General features: G+C 46.8%; 1 protein-coding gene and 1 long non-coding RNA gene across 3 annotated transcripts in view; one reads left to right on the top strand and one right to left on the bottom strand.

The window, feature by feature from the left end:
• Positions 1-1234, bottom strand: part of LOC126531457 (uncharacterized) — a 58804-nt gene extending 57570 nt beyond the window's left edge. The window contains exon 1 of one of the 2 annotated variants that reach the window (XM_055071187.2): positions 1158-1234. In XM_055071187.2, coding sequence (XP_054927162.2) covers positions 1158-1172 — 15 coding nt within the window. In that variant the 5' untranslated portion in view covers positions 1173-1234. The remainder of the gene's footprint in view (positions 1-1157) is intronic. The other variant, XM_055071191.2, reaches the window with a different exon arrangement.
• The window catches only part of LOC126531471 (uncharacterized), a 51523-nt gene extending 30797 nt beyond the window's left edge, over positions 1-20726 (top strand). The window contains exon 3 of the long non-coding RNA XR_008612684.2: positions 20526-20726. This is a non-coding gene — a long non-coding RNA (uncharacterized lncRNA). The remainder of the gene's footprint in view (positions 1-20525) is intronic.
• Positions 20727-24127: the final 3401 nt, after the last annotated feature.

Here is a 24127-nt window from a genome sequence, read left to right as displayed (position 1 = left end):
TCCCAGTCGAGAGAAACACAATAACCCCGTTCATACGCGCGGTTTTTTGCGCACGCCAGTAGCGTCGGCGCTTGCCTCGGTGCTGGTCGGGCTACGTGTCGCGTGCACGCGGCAGCGCGGCGGCGTCCGACAGTGCGCGGAAACTTTCCAGAGGAAGCCGCCGGGGCGTGCCGAGTGCGCTTGAGTCAGGCCGGCATCACGAGCAAGAGCATCGGTGGCGAGGCGGTCGGGTGGCGGGGCTCTCGCGTTGCCATCTCCGGTTGCCTGCCCTCGCCCGGCACGCGCTATGCGTGCACTCGGGTACAGACACTGCATGCCGCACCTGTCTGCACGGCGCCAGGAGTCTTCGCGCCGCAGTGGCGGGACGGTCACCGCCTCCGCGTTATTCGGTAAAGCGCAGTGCAGAATCAGAGAAGTAGAAACCCGCACTGGGTCGACGTCAATGCAGAGTGCGGGGTCCCTAATAGCCCGGAGGAAGCTTTGAGACTTGAAAGACAGCCATGCAATCGTACTAATCCAGCCCAAAAGAAGAGAGTTAGAGAGAGAGAGAGAGAGAGAGAGAGAGAGAGAGAGTAGTTAACTTACAAAAGGGGCACAGAGGTCGGGCGGCCTGATCTAAAGCTTGCCCAGACCTGGTGCTCTTTACGCTGGGGGAGGGTGACGGTGAAGAAACGCAATGCCCAGTTGATGAAGAAGAGCTAGAAGGAATTGCATACACTACACGAGTCCACCACGTCGCGGCATCCCTAAAGTCACGCGTGTAGCCGAGAGGCTTGTGAAATGCTAGAGTTGCTCTTAGAATCACCGACGAGGCAGTCGACCAGTCAAAGGCGGTATTTGCTTAGTTCTGCTTGGAAGCCTTCAATGTTACGTACACACCCGAACGCCGGATGCTTGCGTGCTTATTTGCAATATAAAATAAAGAAAAGGAGGGCTGCTTCTATTGCATGCGAGGAAGAGGATGAAAAGATACTCATAAACAAAAAGTTGCCACCTTGGTATACGGTTACGTATACGGATCAGACACAAAACACTGCGTTGTCATCAGTGCGTTGCTGGACAAACGCCGAAAACGTGATTGTGTTACACACATGTAGTCTAGCGCGAAATTTATAAAGCACGCGAAAGAAACGGATAATAGGCTATTTCGATCTCACCGAACGCTCCACCATGGCCGGGACTCTTCGATCGTTGAGCACTTACGTAAACTGGCCACCGAAGTTTAAGATTTCTACCCCTTGTATAGAACCGCGCTGACAGCACGTTTGACGAAGCACGCTTTCCTAGAAACCGTACAATGATGCGCTTTTCGCTGGGAACCTTTTCTTTTTCTACGCACTAAAGGACGCGTGAAAAAAAGGGAATTTCGAAAAAATATTTGAAAGTGCGCATCAGCCAAAGACTCGTGTCCAAAGAACTGACATGCTGCTGTTAACGCTGCGAATCGAATTTAGTCGCTTTGAGCAAATTTCTTTGAATACAGAATTGCGAACCCTGAAGGAGGACCTAACTCTCATACCACTGAACAACAAGCGCGGAAGCAAGCTTGTCTTACAAATCACATATCGCCGAACAGATTCATATCTTTCCCTAAGTGACGCATGATGAAGTCTTTCGGTAGGACTGCCCAACTACCTGCAGCTATATTTAATGCGTGTTATTTAGTGTCATTGTCTACTGAGGCGCGTTTTGTTTTTTTCCAGAAAAGTGAAAGGATGTGGTCGGAAGTGTCCTGCTTCCAACCGCTCCTCGTATTCCTCTCCTTTAGTTGAACGTAGTACATTTCTGCCTAGCGGGGAGTCGTTATCGCGGCATACGCCCGTTCCATCATTCTGCCTGCAACGCGGAACTAACGGCAACGATATCGCTGTAGAAACGGAACACCGAGCAAGCCGTTACTTGGCTGCACATACACTGAGCGTCATGTTTAGCAACATTGTACAGCACTGCTTGGTACACTCGGTGTCCGTCGCATGCGTACGTATTGTACGACAGGCTTTCATAATAGATACTGCAAATGAAATTCTGTAGCTTCCTCTGTGTCACAAGTACAACGCGTGATCGTAACGTTTTATGTAGGTCAGTCGCACAAAAAAAAAGGGGGGGGGGAGAGAGACAGGAACCCTGTTTTCTTAAAGAAGGGGAGCGCACAAATATGTTGAGCGCCTGAAGAATGCTAAGAATGCGAGAAATAGAAGCGCAGAAAATATCAAATACATCTGCTTACTTTACTGTCACTTCCTAAACTAATCAGCTTCACGTTTACCAAAAATAGAAGAAAGTAACGTCCCTGCTCGTCCGTCAGCAGGTGGCGACTTCGAAAAAGAAAACGAGTTTGCGACGCACCGCACACAATGGAAGATTGATTGTCTCCTCTGATCTCCAGGAGCGCGCAAGGCGCCGTTACCGCGGCGAGCACACGGACGAGCCTTTTTTACACGACGGCGGGCCGCAGCCTGTCGCATCCAGTGGCAGCCGGCAGCTGCTTGTCGCGGCGCGCATTCCTAATGCGCCAGACAATTCAAGTTCATCCTGGGCACGCCCCCACGTCCTTGATGCGTGACTTGGCGCACGTATGGTGTAGCGTGCATGCATACGTTCCATCGGCACGTATGCGAAGGCACTGTGCTCGTACGGATCATTCGGACACGTCATTCTTTTATTGACGCTGGTTTCTTAATTGGTTGTGTCAGTGTACTTTGAATAAGTATACACTGCAGAACATTTCTGTCGTCGCTCATTTAGGAAGCTTTTTAGCGGGAGAACTTGAACACTTGAAACTGCTCTTAAAGTGCATGTATGTAATAAGCACACATGAATAATGAATGGTCGAAGGACGAGAAGTATTCAGGGAAGCGATTCTCCTGTGTCCTCGTCTTTCGCCCGTTGTTGTGCTGTGTAGCATCCGTAATCGTATCAAACCGATTAGCCTGCGGGCATATTCTTATGAAGCCTAAAAGTATACCGTCGCAGCAAGGGTTGTCACACGTCTCGAAGGCACATGTATTCTGGGCCAGTGCGCAACCTTGCAAGAGCACTTTTAAACTAGGTGTGTAGGTCGGGTTACCTGCCGTCCATGTGTAGAAGTATAGGAAATATGCATCCAGCCACTCAATTTCACTTGCGAAGGGAACGGTTATAAATTCTCCAGTGAAAAAAGAGGTAGTCGCACATGTAGCCTATATACAACGCCGATCACTTCTCCTGAATTGGTGTTTGGGGAAACAAAATTAAATTATGGGATTTTACATTCCTAAACCTCGATTTAATTATGGGGAACGCCGAAGGGGGGGGGGGGGGGGGGGGACTGCGGAATAATTTGGACCGCCAGGGGTTCTTTAACGTGCACTTAAATCTATGTACACGGATGTTTCCGCCACCATCGAAATGCAACCGCCGTGGCCAGGATTCGATCCCGCGACCTCGTGCTTAGCAGCCCAACACCATAGTCACAAAGCAACCACGGCGAGTGGGGAAACAAAAGTCAAGATGAGGGTAGAGCAATAGGTACGCCCGCGAACAGTGAACAGTTTGTCTGATTTTTAAGAATCAATGTTACTCCTTAATCACGATGGAAGGTGTCCGGCACAGTCCAAGATTATGGGACATATGCGAAATACGGTACGCATGCAGGCTTCCCAAACCGCTTACGTTGCCCTATAGATAAGATGGCCTACGTCAAATGATCGATATTTAAGCAAAGGTTGCATAAAAAATTTAAAAGTTCCGCAAAAAAAAAAAAAAAGAAGGGCATAGGATGGGTAACGGAATTTTCGGCATGAACTCGTGCACTCACGCTGCCTCTACCTATACAGAGCAAGGTTGTGGCTCTGTGTGTAAAACAAGCAAAGGTCCGTGGTGAAGCGGCAAGATTTCGCCCACCTAGGCTGCTCGCGTGCCGTAATCGCTATCCGCGGTCGTTATTGAATTACGCCATACAGATCTCAATAGACGCAGCAGAACACCACATACATGTAACCTCTGAAAAAGCTGGAGAGAAACAGCAACCCAACGTGGTATCAGGTCCAGAAATTCGGAGGCCGAATTCTCGCAGCTTTTCCTCGTCAGAGCTGTTTGCCATTCGTCGGCCACCTTCGCCAACAGTATGTCTAAAATCACGATTTGCTTGCGCTTGTTCTCACGAACAGTCATAGTGTTAGGTCTACATAATATTTTATGAATGAGGCCCTGATTCCCTACAATGTGACCACTGAATCCAGAATATGAGTTTGTCTATGCTGCTGCCAATCACACATGCATATATATGGACCTTTCTCTTACAAGAACTGCAAGGTTTTATCATGGATATCCGCAAAACCCAAAACCAATTGTGTATCATCATCATCATCACCATCATCATCATCAGCAGCAGCAGCAGCCTGGTTACGCCCACTGCAGGGCAAAGGCCTCTGCCATACTTCTCCAACTACCCCGGTCATGTACTAATTGTGGCCATGTTGTCCCTGCAAACTTCTTAATCGCATCCGCCCACCTAACTTTCTGCCGCCCTCTGCTACGCTTCCCTTCCCTTGGAATCCCTTCTGTAACCCTTAATGACCATCGGTTATCTTGCCTCCTCATTACGTGTCCTGCCCATGCCCATTTCTTTTTCTTGATTTCAACTAAGATATCATTAACTCGCGTTTGTTCCTTCACCCAATCTGCTCTTTTCTTATCCCTTAACGTTACACCTATCATTCTTCTTTCCATAGGTCGTTGCGTCGTCCTCAACTTAAGTAGAACCCTTTTCGTAAGCCTCCAGGTTTCTGCCCCGTACGTGAGTAGTGGTAGGACACAGCTGTTATAAACTTTTCTCTTGAGGGATAATGGCAAGCTGCTGTTCATGATCTGAGAATGCCTGCCAAACGCACCCCAGCCCATTCTTATTCTTCTGATTATTTCACCCTCATGATCCGGATCCGCAGTCACTACCTGTCCTAAGTAGATGTATTCCCTTACCACTTCCAGTGCCTCACTACCTATCGTAAACTACTGTTCTCTTCCGAGACTGTTAAACATTACTTTAGTTTTATGCAGATTAATTTTTAGACCCACCCTTCGGCTTTGCCTCTCCAGGTCAGTGAGCATGCATTGCAGTTGGTCCCCTGAGTTACTAAGCAAGGCAATATCATCAGCGAATCGCAAGTTACTAAGGTATTCTCCATTAACTCTTATCCCCAATTCTCCCCAATCCAGGTCTCTGAATACTTCCTGTAAACACGCTGTGAATAGCATTGGAGAGATCGTATCCCCCTGCCTGACGCCTTTCTTTATTGGGATTTTGTTGCTTTCTTTATGGAGGACTACGGTGGCTGTGGAGCCGCTATAGATATCTTTCAGTATTTTTACATACGGCTCGTCTACACCCTGATTCCGCAGTGCTTCCATGACTGCCGAGGTTTCGACTGAATCAAACGCTTTCTCGTAATCAATGAAAGCTATATATAAAGGTTGGTTATATTCCGCACATTTTTCTATCACCTGATTGATAGTGTGAATATGGTCTATTGTTGAGTAGCCTTTACGGAATCCTGCCTGGTCCTTTGGTTGACGGAAGTCTAAGGTGTTCCTGATTCTATTTGCAATTACCTTAGTAAATACTTTGTAGGCAACGGACAGTAAGCTGATCGGTCTATAATTTTTCAAGTCTTTGGAGTCCCCCTTCTTATGGATTAGGATTATGTTAGCGTTTTTCCAAGATTCCGGTACGCTCGAAGTCATGAGGCATTGCGTATACAGGGTGGCCAGTTTCTCTAGAACAATCTGCCCACCATTCTTCAACAAATATGCTGTTACCTGATCCTCCCCAGCTGCCTTCCCCCTTTGCATAGCTCCCAAGGCTTTCTTTACTTCTTCCGGCGTTACTTGTGGGATGTCAAATTCCTCTAGACTATTCCCTCTTCCATTATCGTCGCTGGTGCCACTGGTACTGTATAAATCTCTATAGAACTCCTCAGCCACTTGAACTATCTCATCCATATTAGTAATGATATTGCCGGCTTTGTCTCTTAACGCATACATCTGATTCTTGCAAATTCCTAGTTTCTTCTTCACTGCTTTTAGGCTTCCTCCGTTCCTGAGAGCATGTTCAATTCTATCCATATTATACTTCCATATGTCAGCTGTCTTACGCTTGTTGATTAACTTCGAAAGTTCTGCCAGTTTTATTCTAGCTGTAGGGTTAGAGGCTTTCATACATTGGCGTTTCTTGATGAGATCTTTCGTCTCCTGCGATAGCTTACTGGTATCCTGTCTAACGGAGTTGCCACCGACTTCTATTGCACACTTCTTAATGATGCCCACAAGATTGTTGTTCATTGTTTCAACACTAAGGTCCTCTTCCTGAGTTAAAGCCGAATACCTGTTCTGTAGCTTGATCTGGAATTCCTCTATTTTCCCTCTTACCGCTAGCTCATTGATCGGCTTCTTAGTACCAGTTTCTTCCGTTCCTTCTTCAAGTCTAGGCTAATTCGAGTTCTTACCATCCTATGGTCACTGCAGCGCACCTTGCCGAGCACGTCCACATCTAGTATGATGTCAGGGTTAGCGCAGAGTATGAGGTCTATTTCATTTCTAGTCTCGCCGTTCGGGCTCCTCCATGTCCACTTTCGACTATCCCGCTTGCGGAAGAAGGTATTCATTATCCGCATATTATTTTGTTCCGCGAACTCTACTAATAACTCTCCCCTGCTATTCCTAGTGACTATGCCATATTCCCCCAATGCCTTGTCTCCAGCCTGCTTCTTGCCTACCTTGGCATTGAGGTCGCCCACCAGTATGGTGTATTTTGATTTGAGTTTACCCATCGCCGATTCCACGTCTTCATTGAAGCTTTCGACTTCCTGGTCATCATGACTGGATGTAGGGGCGTAGACCTGTACAACCTTCATTTTGTACCTCTTATTAAGTTTCACAACAAGACCTGCGACGCTCTCGTTAATGCTATATAATTCCTGTATGTTACCAGCTATATTCTTATGAATCAGGAATCCGACTCCTAGTTCTCGTCTCTCCGCTAAGCCCCGGTAGCACAGGACGTGCCCGCTTTTCAGCACTGTATATGCTTCTTTAGGCCTTCTAACTTCACTGAGCCCTATTATATCCCATTTACTGCCCTCTAGTTCCTCCAATAGCACTGCTAGACTCGCCTCACTAGATAACGTTCTAGCGTTAAACGTTGCCAGGTTCATATTCCAATGGCGGCCTGTCCGGAGCCAGAGATTCTTAGCACCCTCTGCTGTGTCGCAGGTCTGACCGCCGCCGTGGTCAGTTGCTTCGCAGCTGCTGGGGACTGAGGGCCGGGATTTGATTGTCGTGTTCATATAGGAGGTTGTGGCCAAGTACTGCACCAGGGTGGCCAATCCTGCTCTGTTGAGGGAGTGCGTTACCGGTTCTGGTCACCGGGATCAGGCCACACTCCAGGCCTGTTGATGCAATTTTATCAACACGCGGGTTTTTTTTTTAATCCGGTGGAAAATTGCGCGGCACCGGGATTCGAACCACGTGCCTCTTGCACGCGAGGCGGGTGTTCTACCTCTACGCCACCGCTGCATAACTTGCATAACTATACATAATTGTGTATAGATATTCGTAATTAAGTAGCGACTAAGTATTACATTAGACGCCCGTGAAATGTAAAAAAAAATACGATTCAGCGAAAACACACACACACACACACTCTCTCTCTCTCCTCGTGTTTCTCCACGTCAGTGCGTTGTCCGCACATTCTCCCGTAGTCTAGAGCGCAGCCCGATCGAGTCTCCAGACCCAGCCACTTCAGCTCCGCATTATTGTGAAACAAACTAGTGGTTTCGAAATGCAAGGGTGTGCGCGGTCAATCCACAGCCGCAAACCATAGTGGCTTCTGTGAAAGCAATGCTCCTAAAGGAAGCTTGACAAATTCGAGCAGATTCGAGCCGTCTGGGTAACCATTTAGGTTCAGACATGTTTTGCTCAAGAACGAGTAGGAGGGAGCGGGAGGAGAGGATACAGTCGGTGTCATGATTCGCAGTATACAGAGGCTGCGTCTCACACATTCAGTGCCTCTATACCCCGTATCTCAGTCTGAAAGAGAGAGAGAGACTAATTCCAGCTGCCGGCGTCCAAGTGCTTGGATCAGTGTGATTCGACCCTTTTCCTGTTACTTCTGTTTTTACAGCGCCCTTAATCGAACCGCGTAAATTAAGCTCGAGTAGATCGATCTGTCGGTTCTAGTTGGCCTGTAATCCCGTTCCGGAAAGGTGCAAGGGATAAGGAAAAAAAAAACAGAAAATAAAACAGTAAGTAAGAAACTGCGCACGGCATGGAAATATACATCGGCGCCACATGTGTCCAACTTAGGCGTGCTCGTGTTCAGCAACCAAAAACGCAAGGCGACTGGGAATGCGAAGACCGGTGACGTATTTCTGCGCCGGTCCGAACGTCCTGCCCGACAATATTACTTCTTCTTTTTTTCCTGCGCTTCGCTGCCGGTTAGCCCGAGAAGCTGACTGCTTTGGAAAGGGCACGCGCATTTGTGACTTTCGTTTTTTTTTATGTGCTGCGATATTCCCACGCTGCAGGCATTGGTTACGCTTTGAAGTGTACCGTCGCGACTGTCGAGTTTTCGTGGTCGCGTCATCGCCACCCATTTTTCATGCGCACTTATCGGCGGGAGGTTGTGGTGATGCGATGTGGTGTAGTACAGCCTTGCGAGTTACACTGAAACGTGAGCGCTGCTTTCAGGCGGTGCTTAACCCATTTTTTTTTAAACATCACATCGTAAGGTACAGTGGCGAGTCCTGCATTTTTCTGAGCGGTCTCGAGCCAGTTTTGTGGTCTCCCAAGCTTTCGCTGTCTGAACTCCCTTAGATATGCCGGTTTTGCATATCTCGCAGTCTCGTTAAGCAGCAGTCGTCACGAATAGCGAATCTTGCATTTGCATAAGCCGCCTCTTGGGGTGCATCCTAAGCGCAAACGGTTGAATCATTCAAGAGGAAAGAAAATGGAAGCCGAATTATTAAAGTCAAGAGAGAGAGAGTATGAAGATACGAAGGTAAGGAGGTTAATGGTAAAGGCGACCGGTTGGCTACGCTACATAATCAAAAGGGCACGAGGGAATAGAAAGATGAGAAAAATAATTATGGGGTTTTACGTGCCAGAACCACGATTTGGTTATGAGGCAGGCCGTAGCGGGGTATTCCGGAAATTTGGTCCTCCTGGAGTTATTTAACGTGCACCTAAATCTAAGTACAAGGGTGTTTTAATTCGCATGAAAGATGAGAAAGAGAAAGCTCTCCGAACACATCCGTTTTCGAGGAAGACGTCACGTGGTCGAAGGCGATCACACAGGCTGCAGTTGGTGTTTATAAAAGAACGCAATAGCGCCTTCACAGCCTTGTGCGCTTGGCAACGACCGCCCCCGGTCAGTGCCACAGCCTCCTGTCGGCGTAGACAAAGGCCGGTCAACCAGTCGTGCCAATGGCGATGGAGAGCGATTTTGTCTGCGCATAAAACTGAGGACAGTCACGCAATACGGGATCGATGATCTAGACGCAATCGCAGACAGCGCATGCCAACAGTATCAACCGTTTTGATGAGAACGGAGTAGGCTTTCGTAAGTGCAGTTCCGAACCACGGCCTACGCACGAGAGCTACATGCCTTACGTCGAGCGAGTCCGGCGAGAAAATACGGGTCTCGGCTCGATGGTTTACGAGGCTACATATAAAGGCTAAGCTATACAGTTGCATCGTGACATTTACTTTGTTCTTCAAGTTCTCATTCATGCGTCATTCTGGTTCCGGCTAAGCGAGATGGTTATTCTGCTGGAGTAGCATATCAACGTTGTGAAGAAGCTGTGCCATGTCCACTTTCCATAAAAGACGCCACCTCACCCTCCTCTCTCTCTCTATTATCTCGAGATACATGGTTTACCTTAGCAAAAGAGCAGTATAATGTAGCAAAGTTTCAGAAGAAAGAGAAGAGGGAAAAGCGTCTACAGGTACGTCAGTTCTGATCTTTCTTTCTTTCTTTCTTTCTTTCTTTCTTTCTTTCTTTCTCTTACTTTCTTTGTTTTGTTTGTCACATTACGGTGTGAAAGGAGGCGAGAGGAAAAGCCGTTCGCCTCCTGACGGCTTGAAGGGCTCCTCCCTTCCTTTCGAACAGTGGCAGAAGCCGGAAAACTGGTACACAAGCGGTGTATCAACGAACAACAAAAAAACAAAGGAATATATCTCGTACAAAAGTAAAATACACGGCCTCAACAATGGCCGTAAAAGATTACGCTGTACATTTTCTTGAATGAAATGAACATAATAATATTCTAGGCGAACATGGACATACTTATTCCTTCAACCTACACCGAAATAATATTGCTCAACTTGCTTAGTTTGCTTTTTGACGAATCGACGCCTCTTTCACAAGAGTTATTCAATTCTCGCACAAGGGTATTGTTAAGCATTTGCATATTATAGTTTGTGCGACAGTGAGAACTTTCCACTTTTATGTTTTTCTTGTAACATACACTTGTTCATTAAGGCAAAGGTTTGGTATCTCAACAAAAAATGGAACATGATGCAACAAATGCAATGTTCACGCAATAATTTAACATGATATGAATCATTGATTGTAATTTTATTTAATTTATTAAAAATCACGCTTGTGGGTCTGAGAAAGAAAGACGCTCAAGGTGCGAGATTTTAGTAACTGGGCATGTTAAGCTTCAGATTATTGTTGCCACTCGCTTCGAACCGCTGTTGCAGTTGCACCATTTTAATAGAGAACTCATGGAATACATGCGCATTTATAATATAAATTAATATACTAGTATAAGAGTGTTTCATTCATTAATTCACATAACATGCATACCACGGACTGCCAACGCCGCAAGGGTACTTGGGGGCAGTTCAATACAAAAGCATGCGGCCCTGTAAAGTACACGAATAGCGGTATAGTTTAGTTACATAAGCGTAGCTTGAATCGCCGTTCTTGCGTTCCTGCAGGTGAAACCGTATAAAGTTTCAATAAACTCTGTAGCCATGCCATTTATACATCCTTTCAACGAGCCTGTGATGATTCTTCTAATTTATAGTTCGTGACGAAACAGTGAAATTTGCTGAGGCCCACCACATTAATTCTTGTCGTCATTCTAGGTCTTTCGATGCCTTAATGAAAGAGCAACGAAAATGCAAATAGCACGCCTTCCTGCGCTTTCATCCCGGACGCCATTTTTGCACTGGTCGCCCTCTCATGTGACCACAAGTCGCTACGAGTTTAACTATGCGGGAGCGCGATTTTTAGTTGCGAGATAATGTATAGGGTGACCTTGTTGTGGCAGACAGCGCAAATACATTCCTCCAGCTGAGTCTCTCTGAGAGGCTGACATTTCTTTCGGGAGAAATCAAAATGCACACTCGACTAATTAGAAAACTTTCCGCAAAATAACATTTGAACTAATTCCTTTACGGCACGCATAGCAATTTACCACCGGCAGCCGGTGTGTTCGCAAGGCACGTCGACTTGTGACGAATTCTGAGGATTACACCAGAAAAGGGGTGTTGTTTAAGATGGAAGTGGAACAACGGTCCATTTTCGGTGCAAGTTTAATGGCGGTTATCTCAAAACTGGCACTAGTTTGAAAAATCATTCAAAGTGGATGTGCCTGGAGAACTGCACTGGCTGCAATTCCTAAATTCGAATGTATGCCCTAAAGCAATTATTTACAACTTTTTAAGTAACATTTCGTTAAACAGTAAATTATTTTTTGAAATTTCTTCTGCAATCGTGTCCGCCTCTTCGAGTAATCTAGCTCAGTGAGAAATGCCATAGTAATATTGTATAAATGGAACCCATTTTCGTACCTGCTACTTTTATGTTAACCATGTTAATCTTGTTTTGTTTTATTCTTTATTCGTTATAGCTAATCTTGTATAGATGTATTGAACCCATTTTTCAACGTGCTACTTTTATAATAACCATGTTAGTCATGCTTTATTCGTTAAGTTTCACATACCACTTATATAGATTACGGCATCTTTTGAAATATAGCCTGCATCATACATAGAACGAACCTACACCTTTTTTATTTATTTGGTTTACCCTTGGAGCCGAAGCATTACAGAGGGCAGCGAGGAAACAAGAAATACAAGGCTATATATATAGACGTTTACAAAGTTATTGCACGAACGCACCCACTTATAGTGATTTAGTCTGATAACGATATTCTATACTTCCATAAAACGAGCGCGTTTGGTTGACCTAAGTTCCTTTCGAAGAATTGGTGCATCCCGCGCAACCTCTCATAACTTGCTCGTTGCTGTCGAACTTCTCAAATACCATCGAAAGATATAGCTGGATTTTCCAGAACTCCAACAAAACGCCAGCTATAGCACAATCAATAATTTTCCAGGAAAATCGGACGCGTCTGTCAATCTACGAAAAACCGCGAAGTTTGAACGCTCGCTATTCAATTTCTGGTGCCCTCAATCCGCGAGCAACGCTCTGCGGGGAAGAAGACAGCACAGAGAAAGAAAGACAACATAGCACGAGAGGAAGCAGTACTGGCTTGCTAATCCAGCTTCCTGGCTATCCGTTTACGTGTGCTCTTAAATTGAAAGCGAATGCTGAAGCGTCCTCTTCGTTTCTTTTATTTTTGTTTGTATTTTCTGTCGTTCCAACCGATGGAGCGTTCTTCACTGAAGCCGAGGCCAAATATAGTCAGCTATAACGAACGTAAGAGAGCAGCAACCGGATAAAAAAAAAACACCAAAGAAAGAAAGAAAGAACGTTAGAACAACGTCAAAGCCAGCTAGGCTGCTACATGATTTTTTTTTAATCGCTATCTGGATTTGTGGTGCGAACGGAGAAGTAGGCTCATTTCTTGGCAGAGAACGTGAAAGCCAAAGCTCCACTCTCAAATTTCGCGAGGAAACAGCGGCCACGGTTACGTCATGTATTTCGCGGAAATGTACCGCACATTTGAGTCCCGTCCTTAGTGCGGGAAAAATGTTTACACAAGTTATCAGGTTCGGCTTGCCTTGTTTTAATAGTGCAATTTAGTCATTTTATTTTTCCAAGAGATAAAATCATAACCATCGCTTTGGCAAATCTCTCCAAAGCAGGATCTGCGTGCCAAATCCCCTGGTTGCATCCTTTTCCGCAGAATTAGTCAACATGCCGGCATATCAACCGGCGTCTTTGGCGAGTGTCTTGCGCTGTCGTAGGATTATAATAGGCGTGTCGGACATCTCCTAGCTCTGCAAGTGCTTGCGGGCAATCCGGGGGCGTATTCACGAATCACATCGTTCGCTAGAGGGGCCACTAAAGAATGGTACCGGAGAGTCATGACAGTGAACATATTCGTTAGGGGAGATAGCTGGCCAAATGCGAACAGTCATCAGGAACCAAACGTTTAAACGCATGGCGGAAACGTGCCATGCTGCTCTTCCGTGCTGCGTGTTCATGTGCGTGAAAAATAGGGACCATTGACGTAAACAGCGATGTTTTCGGTGATCGGTATGTGGGGCGGTTTTCTTTTGTGTGTTTAGCTGTGCCGAATTGTAACATAATTAACACAAAACAAAATTAATATAACGTAACAATTACATAATTAAGCTTGTAATTAACATTGTTTCAACAATTATTTCATTTAATAATTACTTCACGACACATATTTCAATCTAAGAATCATGGCTAGTGAGTTCGCAAGGCATATCCACTTGGAACGAATTCATAGAATGGCACGTACCCGTTTCGAGAAATGCGACGTCGAACTTATGGTAAAAATGCACTGATGTTCCGCTTACTCTTTAAAGAAAACGTTGCTTTGCACATTGAAGCACAAAAGTTATTGGAATGTTAATGCATTTTGTCGGACGCTTTCAATCTCGAAACAGATGTAGTCCTGAGAATTCATTCCAAGTGGATATTATATACTACTAAATATTGCTAATATATGCCGTAAAGTAACTATTTAAGAAGTTAATTAGTTTACCTTTGACTATTGTTTGCTTGACTATTAGTTTGCCTTTGACTATTGTTGCGCGTAACATCGCGTTACTGTGTGCATTGTTCTTGTTTTTTTTTTTCTTCTCTCTTCCTTCTCCTTTTATTCCCTTTACCCCTTTCCCCAGCACAGGGTAGCCAGCCGGTATTTACACTGGCTAACCTCCCTGTCTTTCCTTCCCTTTTGTCTCTCTCTTAATTAATCTGGATTATTCAATTACACATATTGATGATTTATCGTAGAAATAGTGGCCGCCTCGTGGATTAATTTAGCTCAAGGGTTAGAATTGTGCTATGTGCCATAGGCAATTTTTAAAGAATTGGGGCAGTTAAAAAATTGAGAAATATAGAAAAAGAGAACCTGGTGTTTGTTTTTCCACCAAGTTCCACGATGTGGAACTTCGTGGAAGCATTTCTGCAGCGTTGATGGGACGCATCCATAGAAAGCACGGATGAATACTCACGCGACGGCTTCGCTTGCTAACGAACCCGAATCCTATGCCTGCGTACGTATTCAAGTTATAAGCGGCACTCTGACAGTGTTCTCGCATTTATTTCACTTTCCCAGCCTGCAAGCCCAACCGCGTAGCATACGCAAGGAATAATAATAATAATAATAAGAAGAAAAAGCCCAACCGCACATAAAAAAAAATATATTGAAACTTGTTCAGCTCTTATAGTCGAGCAGATTGTTAATACCCTCCCGTCACGATGTCTGCCATAAAGCCGGCGCTTCTGTGTGCGAACAAAGGAGTGAGAAGCTGCTGTGTGCATACTCGCTGGCACCCAGTCCATAGCGGACAGTGGCCAACGAACGCAGTTCTCAGCTGCTAATGACTGCGCATGAAGCGTAAAATCATCACAATGCTTGTCACTTTTATGACACTTTCGATCGCGCATGAAAACAGCGAGGATAGCTCCTCTGCATCCTGAACATGCCATTGTCTCTCCATTCTATTGCTATGCTTTTTTTTTTCTCGTGAAAGTCAGTAAACAAGTAGAGTATACTTTTAACACGCTCTCTTTCTGTACGTCACTTAAAGGAACGTACAGAAAGAGAACATACTTAAAAGGAAGAGGTCCGAACAACGACCAAGATGGTTCAAAATATATATTTACGTCCACAGTCTGATTGTGAACATGGCTCCCGTGGGGGCGCCGAAACGTGAATATATATTTTAAACCATTTTGGTTGGTGTCCGGACCTCTTCCTTTTAAGTATGCATAATCCGCACCAGATGGGCTTCCGTCATACTCTCGACTTCAGAAAGAGGACATGTTAAAGGTAGCTTGAGTATCAAAAATACTGGGTAGACAGTTATAAAATTCGTTTGCTCCGAAAGCGAAGCTAGAGTTCGACAACTCATATCCACTCTGAGGAACAACAACAGAATGCTAGCAGAGTTTAGGCCCTAGCCATACACAGTTTCATCAAAGGGGATTTTAATTTCTGTTATTTATAGTGCTATTTTCATCTCTGTTTCTTCTCTTTTTTTCTTTATTTTTTTTCTTTCCTGAGTTGTGTTCGCGACTTGGCATAGCCGGCCCTAGGAGGCCTATCGTCCCATTTTTTTACTTAATAATAAACAAATAGCACCACTAACGATATTTCTTCAGTAGTATGCTCATTTCTGGACAAAATCTAATAAAAAAATTATGGGGTTTTACGTGCCAAAACCACTTTCTGATTATGAGGCACGCCGTAATGGAGGACTCCGGAAATTTCGACCATCTGGGGTTCTTTAACGTGCACCAGGACAAAATCTACTGCAGGACAAGCGGTGAAAAAAAAAAAAAAGAAGGCTTATGGGTGCATAGCTCAGCGGATGTAGAGTTGTAGGCAAGGATAATGTAACGACTTTAAACCAGTGTCATTACTTGTCTCGTTACGACAGTGGTGATCTTCCGATGGTCATTAAGGGTTACGGACTGGATTCCAAGGGAAGAGAAGCGTAGCAGGGGGCGGCAGAAAGTTAGGTGGGCAGATGAGATTAAGAAGTTTGCAGGGACGACATGGCCACAATTAGTACATGACCGGGGTTGTTGGGAGAAGTATGGGAGAGGCCTTTGTCCTGCAGTGGGCGTAGCCAGGTTGATGATGATGATGATGATGATGATGATGATGATGATGATGATGATGATGATACGACAGTGGTGAGAAATCGGTACATTATACAGGTCCTTGTTTGGTACTGTGGTTTGATACAAGTTTCATCCATATTGGTCGTACACATGGGGATCGTTAAGAAGCTACCATCAGCTACTTTTAGAGCGCAGCACTCAGGTGCCCGTTCTTGCGGCGAGCGTCGGTGTCGTCGTCCTCCTACCTCGTAACCAAGCGAACGAGCACAGCGAAAGATGAGAGCGAACGCGGAGCGCAGCAGCAGATGAAATACGGGGATAGCGAAGAGAGCGCGAGGCGGAAAGCGGAGGAGGAGGGTACAGCAAAAGCGTGAGAAGAAAAGCGTAGTGCCGCGCACGACGGGCTTTGCGGCCACTATGGCTATGAAATGGCGCCAAAGTAGCGCGGGTCGTCTGTATGGAAACAATGCGCTGCATCATGAGCGGTGGTCTGTCTGCGGCGGCTGCTGTGAATCGCTCCCACGCGTCACGACTAGCGAGGCAGTCGCGCCTCACTTCACTCCGTTTGCAACGTGCCGGACGAGACAGATTGTCCGCGCCAGCCAGTATATCGCGAAATGAAAACACGTATACAGCTGCGCTGCAATTTCGCATTAGGGAGTATCGTGAAGGCCACTTTATAGTCCGTTGTAGCTACGCCACGCCAGCGAAAGCGCAGCACTCTGTAGTCCGGCGTGAGGCGCGGCCGACGAATCCGTCATCCGTCGGCGCGGCCTGGTTGCAGCCGGCTATTTTCTTTCCTCCATGGCAGTCGGCGCTAGATGCGACATCATAGAGGAAAGCAAAAAAATAAGAGAGGACCTGACGTCACGTTTCTAAAGCCTCAAATGTAGCCATGTTGATGTGCCATCTCCCTTTGCGCCTCCAATCAGCTCGCTGGAGCACATAGGCGCGAGCTTTGCACTTGCATCACGGAACACCTTTCTTGTATTGGTACGAGCCGGCGGAACTGTGTATCGCAACGTTGATGTTTGGGGTAGCAGTCCCAGTGCTCCTTTGCGAAAAACAGCACGATACTTCCGCCATGCTTCCTCCAGCACGTCCATGCTGGCCGGGGCCACTCCTATAGGCTTTCTTTCCTCCATGTGCGACATGCTGTATTCCACGCCGGCCTCGTCACCCAGAATTCACCGTGTCCGCGTCTCGCCGCTGGTGGTGGCGCGTCCCCCTGCACATTTCAGCGAGCTGGCAGCTTCTTATCCTGAAATTCCTAGTTTCGTATAAAACACGCATGCGTCGAGGCGGCGCGGCGCGGCGCACGCGGTGGCATTTAGGGAGAACTTCAGAATGGCTTCAGAATAGCTAGGCGTTTAGATGATAACTTATTTGTTCTTACTCAGTGTATTGAAATATCAAAAGTAGAAAGCAGACCGTTATATGTGGCCTTTTTAGATATTACAGGAGCCTATGACAACGTAGACCGCAACATTTTCTGGGATATTCTGGAAGGGGGAAGGCTTAGGTAACGATTGTCTACAGCTTTTGAGAGATATTTACCTAGAAAATACCGTTTGCCTTGAATGGGAAGGCATGAAAAGCGAGGAGAAAGTTCATGTCAACAAGGGACTAAGACAGGGGTGCCCTTTATCCCCGCTGCTGTTTATGATGCACATGGTGAGGATGGAGAGGGCGCTAGAAGGAAGTAATATCGGGTGTAATCTCTCATACAAACAGACGGGTACAGTAGTTGAGCAGCAGCTCCCAGGTTTATTTTATGCGGATGACATTGTGTTGCGAGCTAACAAGCAAAGTGATTTGCAACGTCTGGCTAATATCTGTGGACAGGAAGGCAACAATTTAGGTTTTAAATTTAGTGTTAGAAAATCAGGTGTTATGGTATTCAATGAAAACAGTAAACAGACAGTGGAGATACAGGGCCAGGAAATACCTCGGGTAACAGAATATAAATACCTTGGTATATGGATAAATGAGGGTAATAGATATATGAAAACACAGGAAAAAACAATAACAGTGAAGGGGAAGATAAATGCAGCCATAATGAAGCACAGAGCGCTATGGGGATACAATAGGTACGAGGTTCTCCGAGGTATGTGGAAAGGTGTAATGGTTCCAGGACTTACTTTTGGAAATGCCGTTGTTTGCCTTAAATCAGGGGTACAATCAGGACTCGATGGGAACCAAAGGTCAGTGGGTCGCCTCGCATTGGACGCTCACGGGAAGACTACAAATGAAGCTGTGCAGGGTGATATGGGCTGGACTAGTTTTGAAGTGAGGGAAGCTCGCAGTAAAATTGAGTATGAAGAACGCCTGAGGAATATGGAAGAAAATAAATGGGCTGGGAGAGTGTTCAGGTATCTGTACAGGAAAAACATTTATTCACAGTGGAGGAAAAGAACTAGGAAGCTTACCAGCAAGTATGTGGCCTGTAGGGTGGGCAACACAGCAACCAAGACGGTCAAGCGAAAAGTCAGAGAGGCTGAAATAATCTCATGGGTGGCGGCAATGGAAAGGAAACCTGCCATGAGTGACTACTTAAGAGGAAAAAACAAAATCAGGAAAGAAACGATTTATGATAACTCAAAGGGAAGCTCATTACTTTTCGAAGCGAGATCGGGATGCCTTAGAATACGCACCTATAGAGCGAGATATAAGACGGAAGAAGAAGCATGTGCTTGCTGCGGTAAAGCTAGGAAGGCTATGGAGCATGTTTTATTAGAATGTGAAGACGTCTACCCAGCGGTCAATTTAGGCGCCACTGGCCTCCTTGAAGCACTTGGGTTCAGCGAGAGCAGTGGAAAAGTAAACATGTCCGCAGTAGGCATTAGTAAGAGGCGATTGGAAGATTGGTGGAACAAAAGTAGGGAAACGAAAAAAAAAAAAAAAACAACGAGACGTACAAAAGCACAGTTCGAAATAGAGGATCAGGAAATTTGGGTGGGGTAGTTCATGGTGTTATTTTCTTTCTCTTTTTCATTTTTTAACCTAGGTAGGACATTAGGCAGTATAATAGCAAGAGCTTGGTGGCGCAACCCACCGCCCCGTTGCAAAGGAGACGCTCATAACATCCATCCATCCATCCACTATAGGGGGTGGGGGGGGGGGGGGGGTCGGTATTCGCGCCCACGTAAAGGGGCCAACCTGGCGTCGCCAACCGCCACCGCCGCTGGCTGATGCGCACGCTGCGCCGGAGTATAAAGTGGCCTTAATCGTCGGGGATTTTTTTTTCAGTGCTTCAGTATTAAATGATACCAGGGCTTAAGTAGATAACTGGTACTCGCGGGAGCGAACTATACCGTGCTCCTGGTAATAAGCGGCTGTTTTAAGAGCCAGACACGACGACGCTGCCGCGTATGCGGAGACCGAAAGGCTTGCGTTTCGCGACGAGCATTAAGCGGCGAGCAGAAGGCAAAACAAACGGAAGGTCAAGGTCATACGGGAAAATAAAGAAACCGGGCAGCGTCGGCCCCGGTCCGCGTCACGCGTATGCCATGCCGTCATCTCGACGGGACGCGCGCATCATTTGTGCGCACAACGTAGTCCAAGGAAGCCACGGCTGAGTGGCGCGCGCGCATCCGGCAGGCTCGCGTGCGGCGGAGGACGGTGTTTACTTGGCGCCGGAGGAAAACACTTTAGCACCCGTTGGCACAACAAATGTGAGCCAGACGGGAGGAGGGGGGCTGCGGGGAGTGGTCGCGAGATAAAAAGGTGCGTCGAGAACGTACAGAACAACGAAGACGACGCCGCGGCGTCCTGATATGAAGATCTGAGGTGCGCGCTATTTTTGAGGCCGCGGCGCCCGTCTGCCCTCACCGCCGCGTTGGTTGAGAGTGAGCGGTGGTTCGGCCTTTTGGCAACCGCCCTCGGGTCAAGGCGTCGCGGGATTTGGCACGGGACTTCGCCAGGTGACAGCGGTAGCTCGCGCACAGCCACATTTCGGGCTTGGCGCGCTTTTGTCGAGCATCCATTCGTTCTTTGGGCGGTGAACGCAAGAAAAGCTGTATGTGCCTCACCGTTGGTGGGTGACGGGCCAGGTCAAGGAAGGAACGGTGAATTTTCTGATTGGGTGCGTGCTGCAATCGGTGTCGCACGCTGAACTGCAGTCACCTGAACCGTAGGCGGTACGGTCATGGCGTGAAACAACGTTTAATGAGAGAAGTGATTGGAAGCTAGCTAGTCAACGGACAGTTCTCGAATTCTCCCAGCGTTTGCTTGGCTTTACAGGGACGTCAAATTATAGTTGGAAATTGCAGTAGAAATCGAAACTATAGCTCTCGCGTGGATGTGCAAATCTATGAGGATGCATAAGTCTTCTTGCTTTTTTTTTCCCTACTTTTCCTAGGGCCTTTCTGTCACCGATCTAATTCCCTATGCAGAATAGCATCTAAGCGCGTACATATATGCCTGCAGTCTTCTTTAAAGATATTTCTCGCCCTCTCTCTAGATGACGTCCACGCAACCTGTGACATCACCGGCCATAGAAGCGGGAACCATGAACAGAGAAATCCGAATAAATTACTCACCATGAAGAGAGAAAGAGAGAGTACGAAAGGGAAGGACTTTGACTGCGCAGTAGTCACTACCCACGTACCAGCGGACGACGCACTTAGTCGTAAGGACAGAAAATAAAAACTTCTGAAGCCATCGCCTGCAGCTTCACGAATGACGGCATGTCAACGAGCGCCGGACGTATAACGAAAAAATAAAGAAAGAAAGGTTTACTGCACCGCGTCGGGGAGGAGGAAGTTTGATGGACTCGCACATTTACGTAATCTTGTCGCTTACTCTGCCGCGGACCGATTTCGCTGTTCGTCATCTGTTTCCTTTCTCCATGTACGTCCTGATGTTCTCATGTTTACCTCGGCTTCTATACCGTGTTGCCGACTTTTCTTAGGCCAACCACCTTGCTGGTGTACTTGTTCAATTATGTTTCCCTTTTCCCGCCTTTCTTGTTTGTATCTCTTCCACGGTGTCCTATATATAAAGGGCAATCACTAGTATATATTAATAATATATAAAGAGCACTCTAAAGCAGTCTAAACTGCTAGTCTTCCGAAAGTATATTTTATTTAATTTCGCGAGGAAAGGAATCATTACATATAGGGAAAAGAAAGCCAAAATTTTCCTTTTTGTATTTTGTATTTTGTGCCGGAGCATCAGCGGTGGTACCTCACTGTGACGTCACATGTTTTAATGTATTTTTTCGAAGGTGCAGTAACTTTTGCGTGACTAGCGGGGCTTGCTTATTTGAGTCTTTGGCTTATTTAGTATACAATCTAATCCTTCTTGAACGATCAGCAATTAAAGCTATGCCCGAGTATAGGCGCGGTCAATATCTGTGGCGTCACGGCAAGCTCGCGCGGAAACTTCAGGGCGGCGTCGCCACTCTTCTTTCTTTCTTGGTGTCGCTTTTTTGCCCGTAACCAAGCCTCTTTTGGGAAAAATAGTATCCACTTGTTATTACAGAAGCTTAATTTATTATAATATAGCTTAACATTCCTTATTAGCGTCCCTTTAAGTCCTGATGCACAATGATCTTCAAGTCTGCCCTAATTGATCATCTTGCGTAAAAATTGATTATGTATCATATCACTTTTTACGTCAACCCACTCCTGTCTGTGCCGCCTTAGTGGCCCTGAGTGTAACGAAATAAAATAAAATGAATTCATGCGCCGCTTTAAGCGAGTATTTTAGCCCCGTTGCTTCGGGGACCCGCCGCGGTGGCACAGATGGCTATATGGGGTTATGCTGCCGAGTCCGAGGGTTCCGTTTCCAGCATCGTCGGTCGTATTTAGATTGAGGCGAAATGCAAGAATACTTGTATATTTAGATTAAGTGCGCATTAGAGAACACCAGGGGTTCAAAATTAATCAGGAGACCACCACTATGGCGTCACGCATAGCCCCAGTGTTGCTTTGGGCTGTGAAACAGAATCAATCAATCAATCAATCAATCAATCAATCAATCAATCAATCAATCAATCAATCAATCAATCAATCAATCAATCAATCAATCAATCAATCAATCAATCAATCAATCAATGCTGCATTCAAAATGTTGCGCTCGGGCGGCGCGATTGCCGGAAGCATTTACAAAGATAGATACGCCGGCAGCCATCGACCCGTTCGCATCATGCTTTAGCCGGCGGCATGGTCCCACGCTCCTGGCCATGGCAAAGCGTGACCCACCCGCATTAATCTTCACTTGGCCCGTGCCTTCCCTGCCTCGTAGGGTCTGTACATTCGCGATGCGCCGTTGTTTTCTACCACGACAAGGATCATTTATTATGATGTCGCAAGAGGGGGAAGGAAGCTCTCAAAGGGGAGCTCGGCCCGCGAGGGGCACGTGACACGGCCGGTGAGGCGCAGCTGTCCCGCCACACACTTAGCGTCCTGAAGCGTGATGTACAAGTTGTTCTGGTTTGCGAGAGCGCCATTTTGACAGTGTTTTGCAACTTGGGGCTTCTAGCAACCCTTCCTAAAGCGTGTGCTGCTGTAACCATTCGTTCGCGCGCGTATTTTTGCAATTGCGCAATTTTCTGCGTAATTCCGTGCCAAAACCACGATTTGATTATGAGGCACGCCGTATTTGGGGACGCCGGATGAATTTTGACCACCAGGGGACCTTCAACGTGCCTCCTGTGCACGGGACACGGGCACTTTTGCATTTCGCCTCCATCGAAATGCGACCGCCGCGACCGGGATTTGATCCTGCCACCTGGTTCTAGCAGCGCAACACCATAACCACTAAGCCACGGCGGCGGGTAGAAGTTCCTTGTCTCGAGGCGACACAAGATCCACGCCGCGGAACTCGCGGACCGCTGGCGTTCAGCGCTCAGCGCCAAAAGATGACAAGGAAGTGTATGGCGTCCTGTATCTGCCTTTTGAACGTCGCTATTGGAAATGACGAATAAAATTTCATTGTAGTACAAGTTACAGCTTGTACAGCTATACAGCTATACAGTGATATAGTGGACAAACATTAGGAAGAGTTCGGAAGCAATATTTTTTGGAACTTGTTTGGACAGTAACTAGCGTATGTAATACGGTACTGTAATAAGGGTTGGGGGACCCGAGACCGCATTTTTTAACGTTTTGACTGGTTGTCTGGATGGTCTCGTTTTGTTCTCGCAACTTGCCCGGATAACGGATCTGGCGTTTGGCTCAAGGTCACTTGAAGGTCGCCGACAACGGGAGCTAAAAGCATTTCATGCTTAAAAGCGGCAGAACGTCATCTCACGTTCACGTTCATCTCAGTCATCTCATGATGGCTAACGATAATGCGTATTAGCATCGGATCTACATAGCGACAGAACGTATTGCCACCGTTGAAAGTAGTTATGTATGAAGCGTGTGCTGCAGCGGAGACTCCTCTTTCGCGCTTCCCTCGTAAGTATTCGGCACCACCTTCTTTTACCCCAAACTCGCCGGCAGTCTTACAACACGTTATTGCATTTCCCTCGTCAACTGCCAAGAGATACCTGATGCGGGGAACAGGTCAAGGCTGAACCTTAGTTAAGCGCCCAGCGAGAAAACGCAACGAAACGAAGATTGACACGAACAGAACAAAGAAACGTTAAGCAAACGCACAGGTGGGAAATTAAACGACTGGCGCCGCGGCGGCGAGGCTCGGTGTTCTGGCACTGGCCCCGTCGACCTACGGTCGCGCGGCGGCTCCGCCAGAGTGATCTCAGTGCTTCCTCCTCTCCCGGCCAAGGACGATCGCAGGGCTGCGACAGGGAACTGCATACACTGGCCGCGATGCGGGAAGCGACCGCAAATAGACGCACGGCACTACGTTCCTGGGGGCCAGCCTTAATTGCGCCCGGGTTCACGCACGGCGCACGTGAAGAGTGCGTGCTCTCTTGCCGCGCGGGCCAACGGCTGTCGCTTGTTTCGCTGACCCCTTGCCTTAATGCATGGGTTCCGACGTGCTCGACGAGTTGTGCCCACTACGAGAATATGTATGGCACATACTACGGCGTGCCCTTGTCGACGACGTTCCCCCTCGCCGTGATTGCATTTAGCTTTTCGTTCCAGTCCGCCT

This window comes from Dermacentor andersoni, chromosome 5 (genome assembly GCF_023375885.2).
Source record: "Dermacentor andersoni chromosome 5, qqDerAnde1_hic_scaffold, whole genome shotgun sequence".
Taxonomy (NCBI): domain Eukaryota; kingdom Metazoa; phylum Arthropoda; class Arachnida; order Ixodida; family Ixodidae; genus Dermacentor; species Dermacentor andersoni.
This window is presented reverse-complemented; position numbering and strand designations above follow the sequence as displayed.